The 17,234-nt window shown below is 38.5% G+C and overlaps 1 protein-coding gene across 1 annotated transcript; it reads right to left on the reverse strand.

Moving 5' to 3' along the window:
- Positions 1-10,244: 10,244 nt before the first annotated feature.
- LOC117344110 (zinc finger MYM-type protein 1-like) lies at positions 10,245-12,284 on the reverse strand. The gene has a single exon (XM_033906758.1). The coding sequence runs from the start codon at positions 12,282-12,284 to the stop codon at positions 10,245-10,247; it is 2,040 nt and encodes a 679-aa protein (XP_033762649.1).
- Between the last annotated feature and the right edge of the window lie 4,950 nt (positions 12,285-17,234).

Consider the following 17,234-nt stretch of genomic DNA (forward strand, 5'->3'; position numbering starts at 1 on the left):
GCTAATTAAGCAGTGGCTCAGCAATATGAGCTAAGCTGTTTAATTAGTGCTTTAATCATTATTATTAGGGATTTCCATTTCGGATGGAAATCCCTATTGTTATTGTTATGTTTTTTCTTCTTCTTCTTCTTCTTATTATTATTCTTAACACTTTTTTTGTGAGCAACCTCTCGCAAAAATGAAAACAGATAGAACGTTCTTGCTTTAGTACATGATAGAGAACATCAAGCTGATGATCCCGTAACAAATTTATGTTCATAAGTTCAGAGGTCAAGGTCACAGATCTATAAATAGAACTTTTTTGAACGTTTTTTAAACGCTCATAACTTCATAAGGGATCGTTCTATTACGTTCCAGTTCAGTGTGTCATGCAGATAATTTACGGAGCTAACTTTTCGTCATGCCATCTTATCAGAGAATATGTCAAGGTCATGACCTCACTATGGGTTAAAGAAAATGTCGAAAAAAAATTCTCGATCTGAGAACTTTATTCACTGTAAATGAAAGAGTATGATGCACTGAGACGGAATGTGGAAATTTTTTGATCATCGGATAAAAGAAGACGGAGATATGGCACTTTGAAAAATGTTCGTTTTCCCGCCAAAAATTCAAAATCGGGCAAAATGTACTAAAAAATGTTCAGCTCCTTCATTTATACACATACAGACTTGATATTTGGCACAACAAACGCATGTAGGAATGGCTACAAAAGAAGTTATTTTTCATTGACCTTGACCTTCATTCAAGGTCAAATTATAAAAAAAAACTAAAATTAAAAAAAATTCTTTTGAGTCAGGCTCTTTTTCTTTTCGTTTTCTTTCTTGAACAATCACTGCATCTTGAAGTTCACGGTCGGCACTATCTTTTCTCTATAACATGTTATCAAAAAATATCTCAAGGTCAAGTTCCTAGAACGAGGTCAAATGAAGGTCAAAATTTAAAAATTCAAAATGAGTTTATTTTTTGAATGCATTGCAAAGAACATGATAAATGAAGACGAACTGTGCAAGTTTCATGGTCGTCCGATGAAAAATGACGTAGAAATGGCACTTTGAAAAATGTTGGTTTTCCCGCCAAAATTCAAATTTGTCCCAAAAATGCACTTAATTTCCGTTTACTCCAATATCTTTACACATCCAGATTTGATATTTGGCCCAGTGATAGCTTGTACGGAGAGCTACAAACTTGATTGCTTTTCATTGACCTTGACCTTCGTTCAAGGTCACAGAGGTCAAATGGTCAAAAATCGAAAATTTCAAATTCTTTTAATTTTTTTTTATTTTGATCCTCTATAGAAGAATATGCTCTTATGAAGATATATGCAACGTTTCAAGGTCAAATCATAAAAAAACGAAGATAACGATATTATATACACGATACACGGTAAGGTATACACGATACACGGTAAATGATTCACGATATTTTTACGGGATACACAATATACGATACAGTTAACACAAAACACGGTACGGTATACACGATACTTTGTTCGAAATACACGGTACTTGGTACGAGCTACACGGTACGGTATACACGATACTTGGTACGAGATACACGGTACTTGGTACGAGATACACGGTACAGTATACACAATACACGTTACGGGATACACGATACGTTGTATGGGATACACGATTTACGGTACAGTAAACACGATACAAGGTACAATGTACGGTATACACATTAGGGGATACACGATACACGGTACGGGATAGATGATACATGTTACTGGATACATGATACAATACGGGATACACGATACATGGAACAGGATTCACAATTCAGTAAACACGGTACGAGATACATAATTCACAGTATAGTAAACACGATGCAAGGAACGAGATACACGGTTCACTGTTCAGTAAACACGATACAAGGTTCGAGATACACAATTCACAGTACAGTTAACACGATACAAGGTACGAGATACACGATTCACTGTTCAGTAAACACGATACAAGGTTCGAGATACACAATTCACAGTACAGTTAACACGATACAAGGTACGAGATACACGATTCACTGTTCAGTAAACACGATATAAGGTACAATGTACGGTATTGATACATAATACAATACGGGATACATGATACATGGAACGGGATTCACAATACAGTAAACACGGTACGAGATACACGATTCACAGTACTGTAAACACGATACAAGGTACGGGATACACGATTAACAGTACAGTTAACACGATACAAGGTACGAGATACAGGTAGTTTACACGATACAAGGTACGAGATACACGATTCATGGAGGTCAATTGATACAAAATCGAAAAATTCAAATTCTTTTAAAACGGTTTATTTTCATCGTATGTGAAAGTAAACGTTATTTGAAAGATTGGTTAAAGAAGGGAAGCGAAGAGAAAACGAAGAGAAATCGTAGGTAAAACGTACAAAAGCGTTCGTCAGAACGAGAACATGTCTGCGATCAATTTCTTGTTGGAAATCCCGTGTTTTGATCTTGATCGAATCTAGTTATTATTATTCTTAACACTTTTTGATAACACTTTCGTTCGAAAACAAATAAAGATAAAACGTTCATATTCAAGTACATGATAGAGAACTTCAAGCCGGTCATTACACTAACATTTTGGTGATCATAAATTTAAAGGTCAAGATCACAGATCTAAAAATAGATTTTTTAAAAACGATTTTAGAACGACCATAACTTCATTAAAGTTCGTTCGATTCCATAAGCACCTAGTGCGTTTTGTAGATCATGGTCGGGGCTAACTTTTATCCATGCCATGTTATCAGAGAATATGTCAAGGTCACGACCTCGCTATGGGGTAAACAAAATGTCGGAAAAAAATTTCTGAAACTAAATATTTTTTTCATCACGTTTGAAAGGACGTGAACTACTGAGACGGAGTGTGCAAATTTTTTGAAAATCGGATAAAAAATGACGGAGATATGGCACTTTGAAAATTTCAAAGTTTTCCCCGTCAAAATTCAAAAATCGAGTAAAAATGCCTAAAAAATTTTCAGCTCCTTCATTTATACACATAAAGATCTGATATTTGGCACAACTATAGAACGTAAGAGTGGCTACGAAAGAAGTTACTTTTCATTGACCTTGACCCTCATTTAAGGTCAAATAATCCCAAAAAATTACATTTAAACAAATATATATAGAATCAGGTTCTTTGTCTGTTCGTTTTTTTCCTTGAACAATCTATGCATGTTATAGTTTATGATCGGGGCTCACTTTTCTCCTCAACATGTTATCAGAAAATATGTCAAGGTCAAGGTCTAAGCGCGAGGTCAAATCAAGGTCAAAATTTTAAAATTCAAAACGAATGATTTTTTAATTGCATTTCAAAGTGCGTGATTAATGAAGATGAACGGTGCAAGTTTTATGGTCGTGCGATAAAAAATGACGTAGATATGGCACTTTGAAAAATGTTTGTTTTCCCGCCAAAATTCAAATTTGTCCCAAAAATGCACTAAATTACCCTCTGCTCAAATATCTTTACATACACAGATATGATATTTGGCACAGTGATAGCATGTACGGATGCCTAAAAATTCTTTTACTTTTCATTGATCTTGACCTTCGTTCAAGGTCACCGTGGTCAAATGACAAAAAATCAAAAAATTCAAATTCTTTTAAAATCTGTTTATTTTGATCATCTATAGTAGAAAACGCTTTAATGAAGATATATGCAACGTTCCAAGGTCAAATCATCAAAAAAAAAAAAAAAAAAAAAACTAACAAAAAAACAAACAAAAAAACCCGAAGATAACGGTATGGTATACACGAAACACGGTACAGGATTCACGATATTTTTACGGGATACACGACATACGATACAGTTAACACGATACATGGTGTGGGCTACACTATATACGGTACAGTACACACGAAACACGGAACGGTATACACAATACTTGGTACGAGATACAAGGTACTTGGAACGAGATACACGCTACGGTATGCATGATACATGGTACTAGATACATGATACACTGTGCGTTATACACGATACTTGATACGAGATACACGGTACTTGGTACGAGATACATGGTACAGTATACACAATACACGTAAAGGGATTCGGGATACGTTGTACGGGATACACGATATATGGTTCAGTAAACACGATACACGGTATGACAAACACGATCACGATACAAGGTACGAGATACACGATTCACGGTTCAGTAAACACGATACAAGGTACGAGATACCGGGTACAGTAAACACGATACAAGGTACCAGATACGGTATACACGCTATAAAATACACGATACGGGATAGACGATAAATGTTACCAGATACATGATACAATACGGGATACACGATACATGGAACAGGATTCACAATACAGTAAACACGGTACGAGATACATAATTCACAGTACAGTAAACACGATACAAGGTACGAGATACACGATTCACTGTTCAGTAAACACGATACAAGGTACGAGATACACAATTCACAGTACAGTAAACACGACACAAGGTACGAGATACACGATTCACTGTTCAGTAAACACGATACAAGGTACGAGATACACAATTCACAGTACAGTAAACACGACACAAGGTACGAGATACACGATTCACTGTTCAGTAAACACGATACAAGGTACGAGATACACGATTCACTGTTCAGTAAACACGATACAAGGTACGAGATACACAATTCACAGTACAGTAAACATGATACAAGGTACGAGATACACGATTCACAGTTCAGTGAACACGATATAAGGTATAATGTACGGTATACACACTACAGGATACACGATACACGGTACGGTATAGACGATACATGTTACTGGATACATAATACAATACGGGATACATGATACATGGAATGGGATTCACAATACAGTAAACACGAAACAAGGTACGAGATACACGATTCACAGTACAGTAAACACGATACAAGGTACGGGATACATGATTCACAGTACAGTAAACAGGATACAAGGTACGAGATACACGATTCATGGAGGTCAAATGATACAAAATCGAAAAATTCAAATTCTTTTAAAACGGTTTATTTTCATCGCATGTGAAAGATAACGTTATTTTAAAGATTGGTTAAAGAAGGGAAGCGAAGAGAAAATGAAGAGAAATCGTAGGTAAAACGTACAAAAGCGTTCGTCAGAACGAGAACATGTCATCGATCATTTTCTAGTTGGAAATCCCGTGTTTTGATCTTGATCAAATCTAGTTATTAATATTTTTATTTTTTATTTTTGAACGGTCGTCTTTAGTTCGAAACATGCCAATATGTGCCATACCTTCTCAAAAGAATAATTATGCCAAAAATCATAAAGGAAAATACGATGATTACATTGTGAATGATTTGTAGGAACTACTTGTAAACATATGTACGCGGTTTGTTAAATTATGTTGTTGAATGCACGCTATTCAGTAAAACGAACCAAACACAAATGTACAGCGGACGTGTCATATAGTTGTGAAAACATAGCTACAGCTGTGCTTTTAAATAAGAGAAAAAAGTAACTAGGAAGTCACTAAATGTTGAATTCTAAGAAAATTGAGATTCTATTTAGATTATAGTAGAATCAGTGATTTAAATGGGTTGTATATTATGATAAGGGAGATGATTTATACTTAAATGTAAGGGCAAGCATTGCCACGGTTGGGTGATCGGTTTATTTTGAAGGTGTTAGATTATTTAATTTTGTTTACTTCTAAGCCGGAATAAAAGTGTCAGCAGTCTAATTCAGGGTCATGCGTGATCTAGTCACGTGTTGTAAGTACACGTATGGATAATCGAGTTTCGAAAATCGGCTCAATCACGGTGAAACGTAACATTTTCTCGTGACACTTCGATTTTTGTTCGTAAGGAAAAAGTGATGTTTTGGAGATTCTTTTTTAAAACAAAGCAAAAAACAAAACAAAACAAAATATGCGACTGAAAGACAAAATACTAGAAAGGGTTGTCTTTACAATGACCCTAGTAAGAAGACATCAGAGAAACCACGCCGACGTGTGGGGATAGGGGAGATGGGTCCTGTAAGGAGTGGAGACGGGGGCCTACAGTACCCCTGTAAGGCAGACATCAGAATAACTAGCCCAAGATTCCTCTGATCCTGACACCCGATATGGTGTCAGGGCCAGAGGAAACTCGGGCTACACTAGACATGGTGTCAAGGCCAGGGGAAACTCAGGCTACATCCGATATGGTGTCAGGGCCAGAGGAAACTCAGGCTACATCCGACATGGTGTCAGGGCCAGAGGAAACTCGGGCTACACCCGATATGGTGTCAGGGCCAGAGGAAACTCGGGCTACACCCGATATGGTGTCAGGGCCAGAGGAAACTCGGGCTACACTAGACATGGTGTCATGGTCAGAGGAAACTCGGGCTACACCCGATATGGTGTCATGGTCAGAGGAAACTCAGGCTACATCCGACATGGTGTCAGGGCCAGAGGAAACTCGGGTTACACTAGACATGGTGTCAGGGCCAGAGGAAACTCGGGCTACACTAGACATGGTGTCAGGGCCAGAGGAAACTCGGGCTACACTAGACATGGTGTCATGGTCAGAGGAAACTCGGGCTACACCCGATATGGTGTCAGGGCCAGAGGAAACTCGGGCTACACTAGACATGGTGTCATGGTCAGAGGAAACTCGGGCTACACTAGACATGGTGTCAGGGCCAGAGGAAACTCGGGCTACACTAGACATGGTATCAGGACCAGAGGAATCTCGGACTACACCAGACATGGTGTCAGGGCCAGTGGAAACTCAGGCTACACTATACATGGTGTCAGGGCCAGAGGAAACTCGGGCTACACCAGACATGGTGTCAGAGCCAGAGGAAACTCGGGCTACACCCGATGTGGTGTCAGGGCCAGAGGAAACTCGGGCTACACCAGATATGGTGTCAGGGCCAGAGGAAACTCGGACTACACCAGACATGGTGTCAGGGCCAGGGGAAACTCGGACTACACCAGATATGGTGTCAGGGCCAGAGGAAACTCGGACTACACCAGACATGGTGTCAGGGCCAGAGGAAACTCGGGCTACACTGGACATGGTGTCAGGGCCAGAGGAAACTCGGGCTACACTAGACATGGTGTCAGGGCCAGAGGAAACTCGGACTACACCAGATATGGTGTCAGTGCCAGAGGAATCTCGGACTACACCAGACATGGTGTCAAGGCCAGAGGAAACTCGGACTACACCAGATATGGTGTCAGTGCCAGAGGAAACTCGGGCTATACTAGACATGGTGTCAGGGCCAGAGGAAACTCGGACTACACCAGACATGGTGTCAGGGCCAGAGGAAACTCGGACTACACTAGACATGGTGTCAGGGCCAGAGGAAACTCGGACTACACCAGATTTGGTGTCAGGGCCAGAGGAAACTCGGACTACACCAGACATGGTGTCAGGGCCAGAGGAAACTCGGGCTATACTAGACATGGTGTCAGGGCCAGAGGAAACATGTTCTGTACATGTAGTCATGAAGTAAGATATAGCCGGTGAAGAACTCTGTACATTTATCTGGTCATTGTGCAGTGTGGTCAGTTGAAATATTTCTTGAGAAAACCTATGCTCGAAATATCGTACGGAATTATACACGCACTAGTACTGACAGACTGACAGGATGTTATTGACGGAAGTACAATTGTAAATGAATAACAGCCACACCACCTCTCCCAACCTACTTGTACATTATGTGTATATTTACATAATAAAGACTCGCAGCTGCTCGAGAACGGTCATATTTCAATTATTTTATTCCGTATGCAAATAGCATATAGGATCACAATATACATACACATGACAACAAATTACATTTGCGCAAGACGGCGGAGAACACAGCCAATGTAACACCAAGTATTATACATTTCAATAAAGCATGTGTTAATATTTTTTTTTTTTTGCCATCACAAAAAATGTATATCATACAATTACAATATAACAATTGCAATTTTAAACTACACGAATTTTTAAGACATAAAAAGACAATCACATACTTGAAATTATATTCCTAGACATATTTTCTCTAGGAGGTTCTGATAAAGAAAAAACTATTGTGCAATTACTAATTAATTTACTATTAATCGAACATATAAATACTTATTAACTAAGTAACAGTGACTTCCTTTTGGCCGTCGCCTGAATTAAATATTTTCCAAAATTTCTTAAAGTTTTTGCATTGGTACTACAGAACAATTCAGTCATTTTGAAAACAGATGGACGGCGATAAAAATATGGTTTTAAATACTTCACCCAACATAATGCATTGCGTAGGCGCAAACATGTTGTGACACAGTCGAGAACATTTATATATATCTTCAAAAGTCGTCAGTTAATTTGTATGGTATTTCAAATTCAGGCTTACTTTTTCCAGAAAACACAAGTAATCAAGTGTACATTAAACCGAAATTAAATTGTTCAGAATTTCTCTTTAAAAGTACACGTGAACACTGTGTATCCGATGTGTGACTTGTATAACCATGTACGGCATTAGAACGTCTATCACATTAAAACTATATTATACGGTACACGATCCTTATTTTTTATGAAATAATCATAGATAAAAGGTACGGTACACGATCCTTATTTTTTATGAAATAATCATAGATAAAAGTGGTGTGTCTTAAAATAGCTTGATAATTATAGGACATTACACATTTCAAAAGTCAACTGATTCTAAATTATCTCTGAAAAAGTTTGTATCCAAGTCAATATCCTAAACGAATACGTCACTTTATCACGAAAAAATCTTTAAAAATGCTTTGGTGTGTATGTTTGATGTCTCTAAATCCATTTGAGGTGACTAAATATGGGATCTGCATCATTCAAAAGTGGGATATACATATGCACATGTAACATTACTTCCCAGAAAGTGTGCGTCATAGAATTAATAAAAAAAATATTGTATTAACCCATGAAGTATTTGATGAAAACCATTACTTGCTACAATGTCAATTTTTCACTTTGGCTATTAGAATAATTCGAAATATAGTTTCTAGACATAAATACATATACCAATATCACAATTCTAATAGATAAAAGAGCATTTATAAGTTTGTTAATTGCAATGTTTAGATATAGTCTCATAATTTCTCGTCTCTCTAATGGTGTATTTTTGTTGAGTGTTATATATTAGTAAAGAGTAATTAAGTTAAAATGTTGAAAGTCCCTTCCCTTCTCTCCAAAATCATGATAATGTCTCCCGTGATACTCCTTTGCCAATGGCCTTCCTGTTGAAGCGAGCCAATCGCAACATCTCGGGGAAATTTCCGGCAACACTCGGAAATCTCCGAGTGTTGCCGGAAATTTCCCCGATATTTTGCGATTGGAAGCGAGCGAGAGGGCTGTAGCCTCCCTTCCTAGGCCATTAATAGCTGCCCCCTTCTACTGGGGTGGTAGTTTAATGGGTGGGGAAAATGTCATGTTTTAATATGCCCGCGACATGACAGTCTGGTGGTTTAATTGGTAGAGAGAGATGCTATTTCAAAAATGTTATATTCCCGTTGAAGATTTTGGGTCGCGTGCTTCTGTTCTGAGAGACGAATCACTTTCTTGCCGGCGTGTGAATACATTCACTGAGTTTACAATGGCGATCGAGTTCTGTACCGCCTCAGACTTGAATGCACTTTCACTCTGTGAATTGTGTAACATTGTTATAAACGTATATGAACACAAGTGGAATAGCCGCATTATGTGCTAATAAAAATGCCAGTGAGGGGCGTAACTGGTTGCTCTGTTATGTGGATTCACGAGCGCCGCAGGCGCGAGTGTTCAATTTTAGGCGAGGGGTCTGGGGGCCGCCTAGGCGGAAAATCATTATAGCAACTTTGTGATCATTAAGGAAGCTTTCCAGAGAGTAATTTGCTTTATTTCACAGATGTATTTTAACATGTAATTAATTCTATTATTGACGCTCTAGTTTACATTATAAGTCTGGAATACCATCCACTTATATTTTATTGTAAAACACTTCGCTTTGACAAAACATCACTCGACTGAAAACAGGAATAAGCTGATATATAGTATATTTGATACAATGCCAAAAGTTGCACCTCTCTTCAAAAGATTCATCATCTCTTTATTTATTTACTGGTGTTTTTTTAATGATTGTGCTCCGAAATAATTCCGACTGTATATTTGAATTACATATGAAACTGTCTGATAGTTCGCGTCGATGTAATGGACTTTACAACATTATTTTCACTTTTCTGTACAGTCTATGTACTGGTTTGATCTATTTCTGCGACAAGGAGTTATCTTTAAAAAAAATCCATTGTCCGGCCTTTTTTCCCAGCAAACTTATCGAGAATATCTTCGATATCCAATTGCATATGTCTGTACGAATGCAACATGGCTAGTCCAGAGAGGCGGGTAGTCGACATTGTCGACCTGAGGTACGTTTTCACGCGCCGCATCACACTAAAGGATCTTTCTGCCGAAGCAGTTGATACGGGCATCGTCAGCAGAATGACCAAGCATGTGAAAATGTCTGGGTACAACTCGCGGTTTGTTGCCAAGATTGTGGTGAGAAGGTCGACGGGTTTGGGATCATCTGCTACCGACCACTTTGTTCTCCATCGTGAGATCTCTCTACGAAACAATTCCCTGTCACCGCTTAGGTCAGTCTTATACCCCTCGTAGATCTCATCTACGTGTCCTGCTGTCAACTGTCCCAGTAAGCTCGGTATGAGATATTGTGCGAGGAACCGATAATTTGCTGACAGCAGGCGATCTTGCAATTCCATGGTCAGATGATCCATAAATGGTATGTATAACGCCCGTTTCCAATACTCAGAGACTGTCTCCGCAGGTTGGTTAGGTCTGTGTTCTTGTCTGCCGCCGATTCGCGGTCGTGACGGACGAACGTCATGTGGACTGGCGAGGTCAATTGCCTTTTGGTATAGGGCGTCCCAAACATCATCATCCATGCGCTCTGCCCTAAGCTGTGCAATCAACACGCTGGCTTCCTTCGAGGCTTCCACCAGATCGCACTCTTTGCCTTGCAACAATTTGTTGAGTGGTAGAATGCTTTGGATAACAAACTCGACGGCTACTAGCGAGATGATGAAGTCGAATTTTAGGATACTACAGCGGTAGCTTCTGGCTTTTGAGTCGCCCTCGTGCTCAAGTACTTCCAACGAATCAACGATTGTCGAGAAGGCTGACTTGAAGGTGTATAGCGCGTCCGCTCTACTGGCCCATCTGGTTTCGCACAAGTTTTGGAGTTTGGTGCGCTTTTCCATCTCCTCTTTAGCTACGGCATCGTTTTGCAGAGTTTCCTGGAATGTCAAAAGCCTCTTCGCTGAATAATTGAAAGAAAAGCCAATTTGCTGGACAGTATCAAACATATTCCGCACGAGAACTTCCCTACATGCATGTACAATTGCCAGATTCAACGAGTGTGCTTTACAGTGGATGTATATGGCTTCGGGAACTACCTCCTTAATCCTAGCCTGGACACCCCTGTGACGCCCTGACATATTACTAGCCCCATCGTATCCCTGTCCCCTCATTTTATGAATGTTCAATCCAGCATTCCTTTGTCCGTCAATGAATTTCGTCGCAAGTGCCTCGCCAGTTGTTGATTCTGCTGTGACAAAACCGATGAAATCCTCTCGTACCATCTTATCAGACTCGGAATAAAAGCGCACCACCATGGCGATCTGTTCCATTGTAGAAGCATCTGTTGCTTCGTCGGCTAGAAAAGAATAGCACACAGCGTTGTTGCACTTTTCAACTATGTGTTCGCGAATAGCCTGTTCACACAGTCCTATTATTTCATTTTGTATTGCCGGGGATGTGTATTTGGGTGAAGATATGCTCTCTAAATGTGCCTTCAAAATAGGATCCCTTACTGCACGATCTTTCAAGAGCACCATAAAATTACTGTTTTCGTCATCGTGGCTCCTGAGGGATATATTCTGTCTGCCGCAAAGCATGATGACTTCAATAATGGCTTGAAGGGAATGTCGATTCCTCTTGACAAGAGCAGCATGACCGCTATCCAGCTGACTGAGAACACTAGGTTCTTTACCATTATGGATTCTCATGAACTGATCTGCACTGTTACAGGCTCCGTCATGACATTTACTTATGATATGCCTTTTGATGTATTTCCCCAAATTTGACCATTTCGTCACGGCAGTTGATACTAACGTTTTCTCTCTTGCGTCGACATTGCGAGAGCCAAACAGGAAGCATGGTGCACAGTATACTGAGTCTTCGGACACTGAATACCGAAGCCAATTATAATTTTTCAACCAATCCACGTTGAACTGTCTACGAACACCGTACTCCATTCTGGAAAAGAAACACACTTCCGTTTCACTGGGATATGAAATGATTTAGAAAGACAGACCATGCGTTCCTTCTGCGAATTCGTACCAGTAATACTACATTGGTGGCACCGTCTAATGGAACACAATCGGATCTCAAATAGTTTCTCCTAAGATGGCGACGCCGATGAAAGCTATGCTTCAAATATAAAAACGTGATATTTTTCTTATTAACCTAGCAAAAATTGTAAATTGTTTCATCGGCAATTTAAAGTAGGGCTGTCACAGGTACTGAATTTTGGCCCATGGTACCCGAATTTTAGTACCCCACCCGTACCCGGGTACTCGACAAACATAAATCATATAGTTGTAAGTTAGCTTTCTTTACGTTTAACTTGTTTGTTGTGAGGGGTGACAGGCTTACCGAGGGAGAGTCAAGGCATTGAGTGGAGTATGCTTCAAGAACGATATTGTGGTATCAATTTTTATGCACCAGTCGACAATTTTATAGCTGTATTAATTAGAAAAACACAATATCTAACAAGCTGATATAATGAGTGGGATTTTGTACTACTTTAATAGAAGTTTTACATCGACACAGTCGTGTGACAACATTTTTCCTATTTTGACAGGTACCCCGTCCCGGGTACACATTTTCGGACCCGGTTACTTCTCCAACCCGGGTACTCAGGTACTCGTAACAGCCCTAATTTAAAGGGACAATTCAGATTCGAAGTTCCGTTATATTGGATCCAATTGGTAAGCCTTAGAAAAAGAACGTACAATATTTCGATTCGGTTCCGCTGGTATGGCGCGTTCCATTATATACAGCGGATTCGTAACGGTACAGTCTGGTACAGATTTGCAAAAAAAACGCACAGCAAGTGTCGTGTTCTTTATGCGCTGTAGGTGTCAATGTAATGTCAAAGAGCACATCTTAAATTTGTTTATAATTGTGAATGTATTACTAAACGTACATCGAACATCGGCCTGGCGATTATAATTTATATACGTGTACGATGTTTCTTTAGTACCTGTACAATCCCAGTTGAATCGTTTTTAATCGTTTTCCCTTTTTTGTTTGCATGTTGTTTGCATACATTCATATTATGATAGCATTCATGGCCAGAAACATGCCGATTTGAATCTTATATCTAAAAACAATGCAAAATTTGGTTGGTTATAAAATGTTAAACTGACACATGTGATTATAAACCATGAATCCTGCTTGTTCATGCAGGGGTGGCAATCTACTTGTACGTCAACACCTGATATACATGTATCTCTCCACATCGGTATATGCGATTGTCAAATGAATTTAATATTCACATCAAACATGTTACAATACTAGTGTTAAAATGACAACACTCACGGAGCCCAGACAAACATACATGTAGAATATCCACGTATCATAACATTCCTTTCGTACTATGATTTCTTAGATTACCCGGTGCATTTTCTCTGTAAATATATGCAACGGGTAATCTGTGAAATCAAACATTGTGCGAAAGAAACATAAGTTAACGTTAGTGCTATGGGTTTGTCTGAGTGACAATGTTGTTTTAACATATAATTATAATACATATGTATATCAAGTAGGCTTAATGAGCACAAACACAACATAGAGTATACTGTAGTATATAGAGACCCTTTTAATTCGATACCAGTGTCCTAAATAATTAAGGCAGTTACAGTAGAGAGAAAATTCCTGAAACTTTCATTTTTTAGCTTTCTGAAATGGATGTCCTTTTAGAGGGCACTGGATTCACCACTGATTCGAATTATGGAATAGTGGACTGCTGGCGTTAGGAGTGTTTTAGGATACAGTGCGAGATAAATTGTGAAGTAGGCCTATACGTGATTTTGGTTCCGTTAGGTCTACATCGAGGTATTTTTGAGCAGGTATAAATATTAGACTTGCTCAAGTTCACAGATAGGAAAATACCAGCCTGGCAGTCAGTGTAGTTTAAATTATGCTCTGATTCTATAGAATACTAATAGAAAAAAATTACTACGTACGACATACAAGAAAAATTGTATTAACTAACCTTGTCGGAAAGATGTATGATTTGGTCCATTCCATATCATTTTGCAATATTAGTGCTTTGGTATGGTCATCACAGGCCCCTGTAGCCACCACAGCAATGTCAGGATACTTATAATACAAAGAAGTTGAAACATCCTTCACCTCAGGCACTGTAGGGATTTCATCGCTAGACCTAGAAGGAACCTGCGATTCTGTTTGAATCTTTGGCGCGAAGAAAACTTTAATCTTTGTCTGCGCCATGTTTAAACCGGAAATGGTGTCTTACCATAGCCCAATCACTACCAGAGTTATCGTTCCTTACACTTTCAAGTGAGTATTAGGAACGATAACTCAGGTAGAGATTGATCAGACAGTTCATATGTATACGGCAGAGATTATTTTCATTTTGTTTATTTTAACTTGTTTCTCGCTATTCATTAGAGTCATTTATTATTCTACTTTTCATAAAGTATTCATCTTACCATTTAAATTAACAAAAGTTGTTTTCTTGAAAAAATTGAGTGGATTCACCTGCGTACCTGCGTACAGGCAGTTACGCGCCTGCAGCAGTATAATGCAGACAGTTTAGAAAACAGGATCTGACAGAACACTGACACTCTCGATAGCACCGAGTTCATGACCTACGTAGCGCAGTAGGTCTAACGTTAACGTTAGCTGTATCTCGAATGCCATGCTTAATACCATTTCAGTGGTCACAGAAAATAAACCTCAATTTAAACACTGTTTAACAACACAAAACAAACTGGTAGCAGAGGTATGCTATTTCGAGAACAGCGACACATTATTGTCGTAATTTGACTCAATCTAAACATATGGAGGACACAAGTTTCCGGCCGTCGAATACCGCCAATTTTCAAATCAATGTTTCTTTACTTACTATTATCAGAATTTACATCCCAAAACGCCAGTGCGACAATGAAATCCAATATTTCAAGAACACCATGTACATCACCAGCTAACCTGCTACTAAAATCGACATTGTTACACTTTTTCTCGAGCTCTGAATATCCCGGTTATTAGACTTCATCACATCATTTTTTTAACCGAGTCCCGGTGTCTCGAGTGACCAAATCACACACATACTATACTGTCAACACTGCACTTTAAATTCGTATTTATATGGGTATTGCTAAGTTTTTATTATACAATATTATATATATTTGTTATAAATGAATATTTTACCTTGAAAATATCGTATCTAAGGGTATCAACATCGTTATAATCAAAACATGTATGGCACTATATTTTGCGTTGCCTTGGCGACGAGAATAGTTGACTGTCTGCTGTTCCACTACTGTGCACACATGTACGATAAGTATAACAATGTTACAAAGTGACGCACGTACGTCACACTGTTGCGACCGCATTTTGCAATCTGGTGGCGAAGTTTTAAATTTGGTTAACGTAAATGGTACATGAACTGCTTCGCAGTTCACTTCATTTGCACGAGGTTCACTTCCCTTCATCAGTCCATGCAAGCAACAAAACTGACAATCAATCCTTAAATAACACTGTTTGTATCTATACTCAATAACCATTCTTCCTGAGAAGTTTAATGTAAACACAGCAAACATATTACATATATTTCCCAATTTGATTAGAAGCAATATAATAGAACTCTCATACAATGCAATGATTACTCAAAACGTAAGTGTTTAACCCCAAAATGCACAATGTTACAGCAAATTTAAGACTTTATTAATCAGTCTTAATACTGTAAACTTGGACATTTTTATACGAGATGGCCATACGACGAAAGAATCCCCACCGACAAAAAATCAAGTTCACAGTTCGTGGTGTTTGCGAGTTGCATTGGTTTTTTTATCATTCTGTTATACTATATCATTTACTAAGTTCGTAATTGTATTTTTTTTTTTGGTAACTCGTGTTTTCTATAAAACACTTAAAAAAACTACACAAACACATTTCTTTTTTTCGACTCGTGAATTACAGTATCAAAGCCAATTTATTGTGAAAGCCATGCTACATGTATGTACTCTGAATTCAACTGAAATTCTGCAAAAACTCAAAAATTGACACCCGTATACTGGATTAAATATTGTAAGTATGAGGTTGTTTATTTGTTTGTGTTGGGATGAATGTCCTATAAACACCCAGGGTCAAACAGTCTGTTTGTACCAGTGTACCACACTTTAGTCATTTAGTCATAATTTTGCTATCATGTAGTTTTCATCGAACCAATTATATTTAATGTAAACTGAGAAATATCAGATATTGATATCTTTGCTAAAGTGGCGTATATGTATTTGAGAATTTTGTTAAAGACCTTAAATTCTGAGTGTGGGGGGGTGGGGGGTGGGGGGGTGGGGGGGGGGGGGGGGGGGAGTGACCAGGGAGTCATCACTTTTTTATTGGAGTTATCCACGGATGACTTCCGGAAAATATCGCAGTCTAAATTATATAGACATGAAGAAATGTTTGGACACTACACATAGTTTGAATCATGGTCGTATTGACATTAAGAATATTGACGGAAGTCCCTTGCCAATCTATGGTGTTCTGTTATGACCTAAATACGAAGGAGTGAAGGAGCGAAAACACGATAGCGAATTTGGCCCTAACGGAACACCATAACAATCACATTGTATCTTCTTTTTCTATATTGGTATATATTACGATATATTTACCTTTGTCTGGCATTGTCACTATATAGTCTGTTTGAGAGCTCTGGCATTGATGTACGTTTAAATGCCATCCACCATGCGCTACACTTATAAGCGTATTAAAACAACACAAACCGGAACTACAATATCCAGGATAACTAAGTTTAACGACTAATTATTTTGTCAACATTATTTGTTATAAAAAAAATATGCCATTTGTGCGTTACGTTGATAATAAAATGGTTAACAAAATTGAGCTTTTAAAAATTTTACATGTACTATTTTGTTTGCCAAAAAGCACTC

This window comes from Pecten maximus, chromosome 15, assembly GCF_902652985.1.
Source record: "Pecten maximus chromosome 15, xPecMax1.1, whole genome shotgun sequence".
Lineage (NCBI taxonomy): Eukaryota > Metazoa > Mollusca > Bivalvia > Pectinida > Pectinidae > Pecten > Pecten maximus.

Coding starts and splice junctions, on each gene's coding strand:
- LOC117344110 (XM_033906758.1), bottom strand. CDS start 12,284: ATGGAGTACGGTGTTCGTAGACAGTTCAACGTGGATTGGTTGAAAAAT.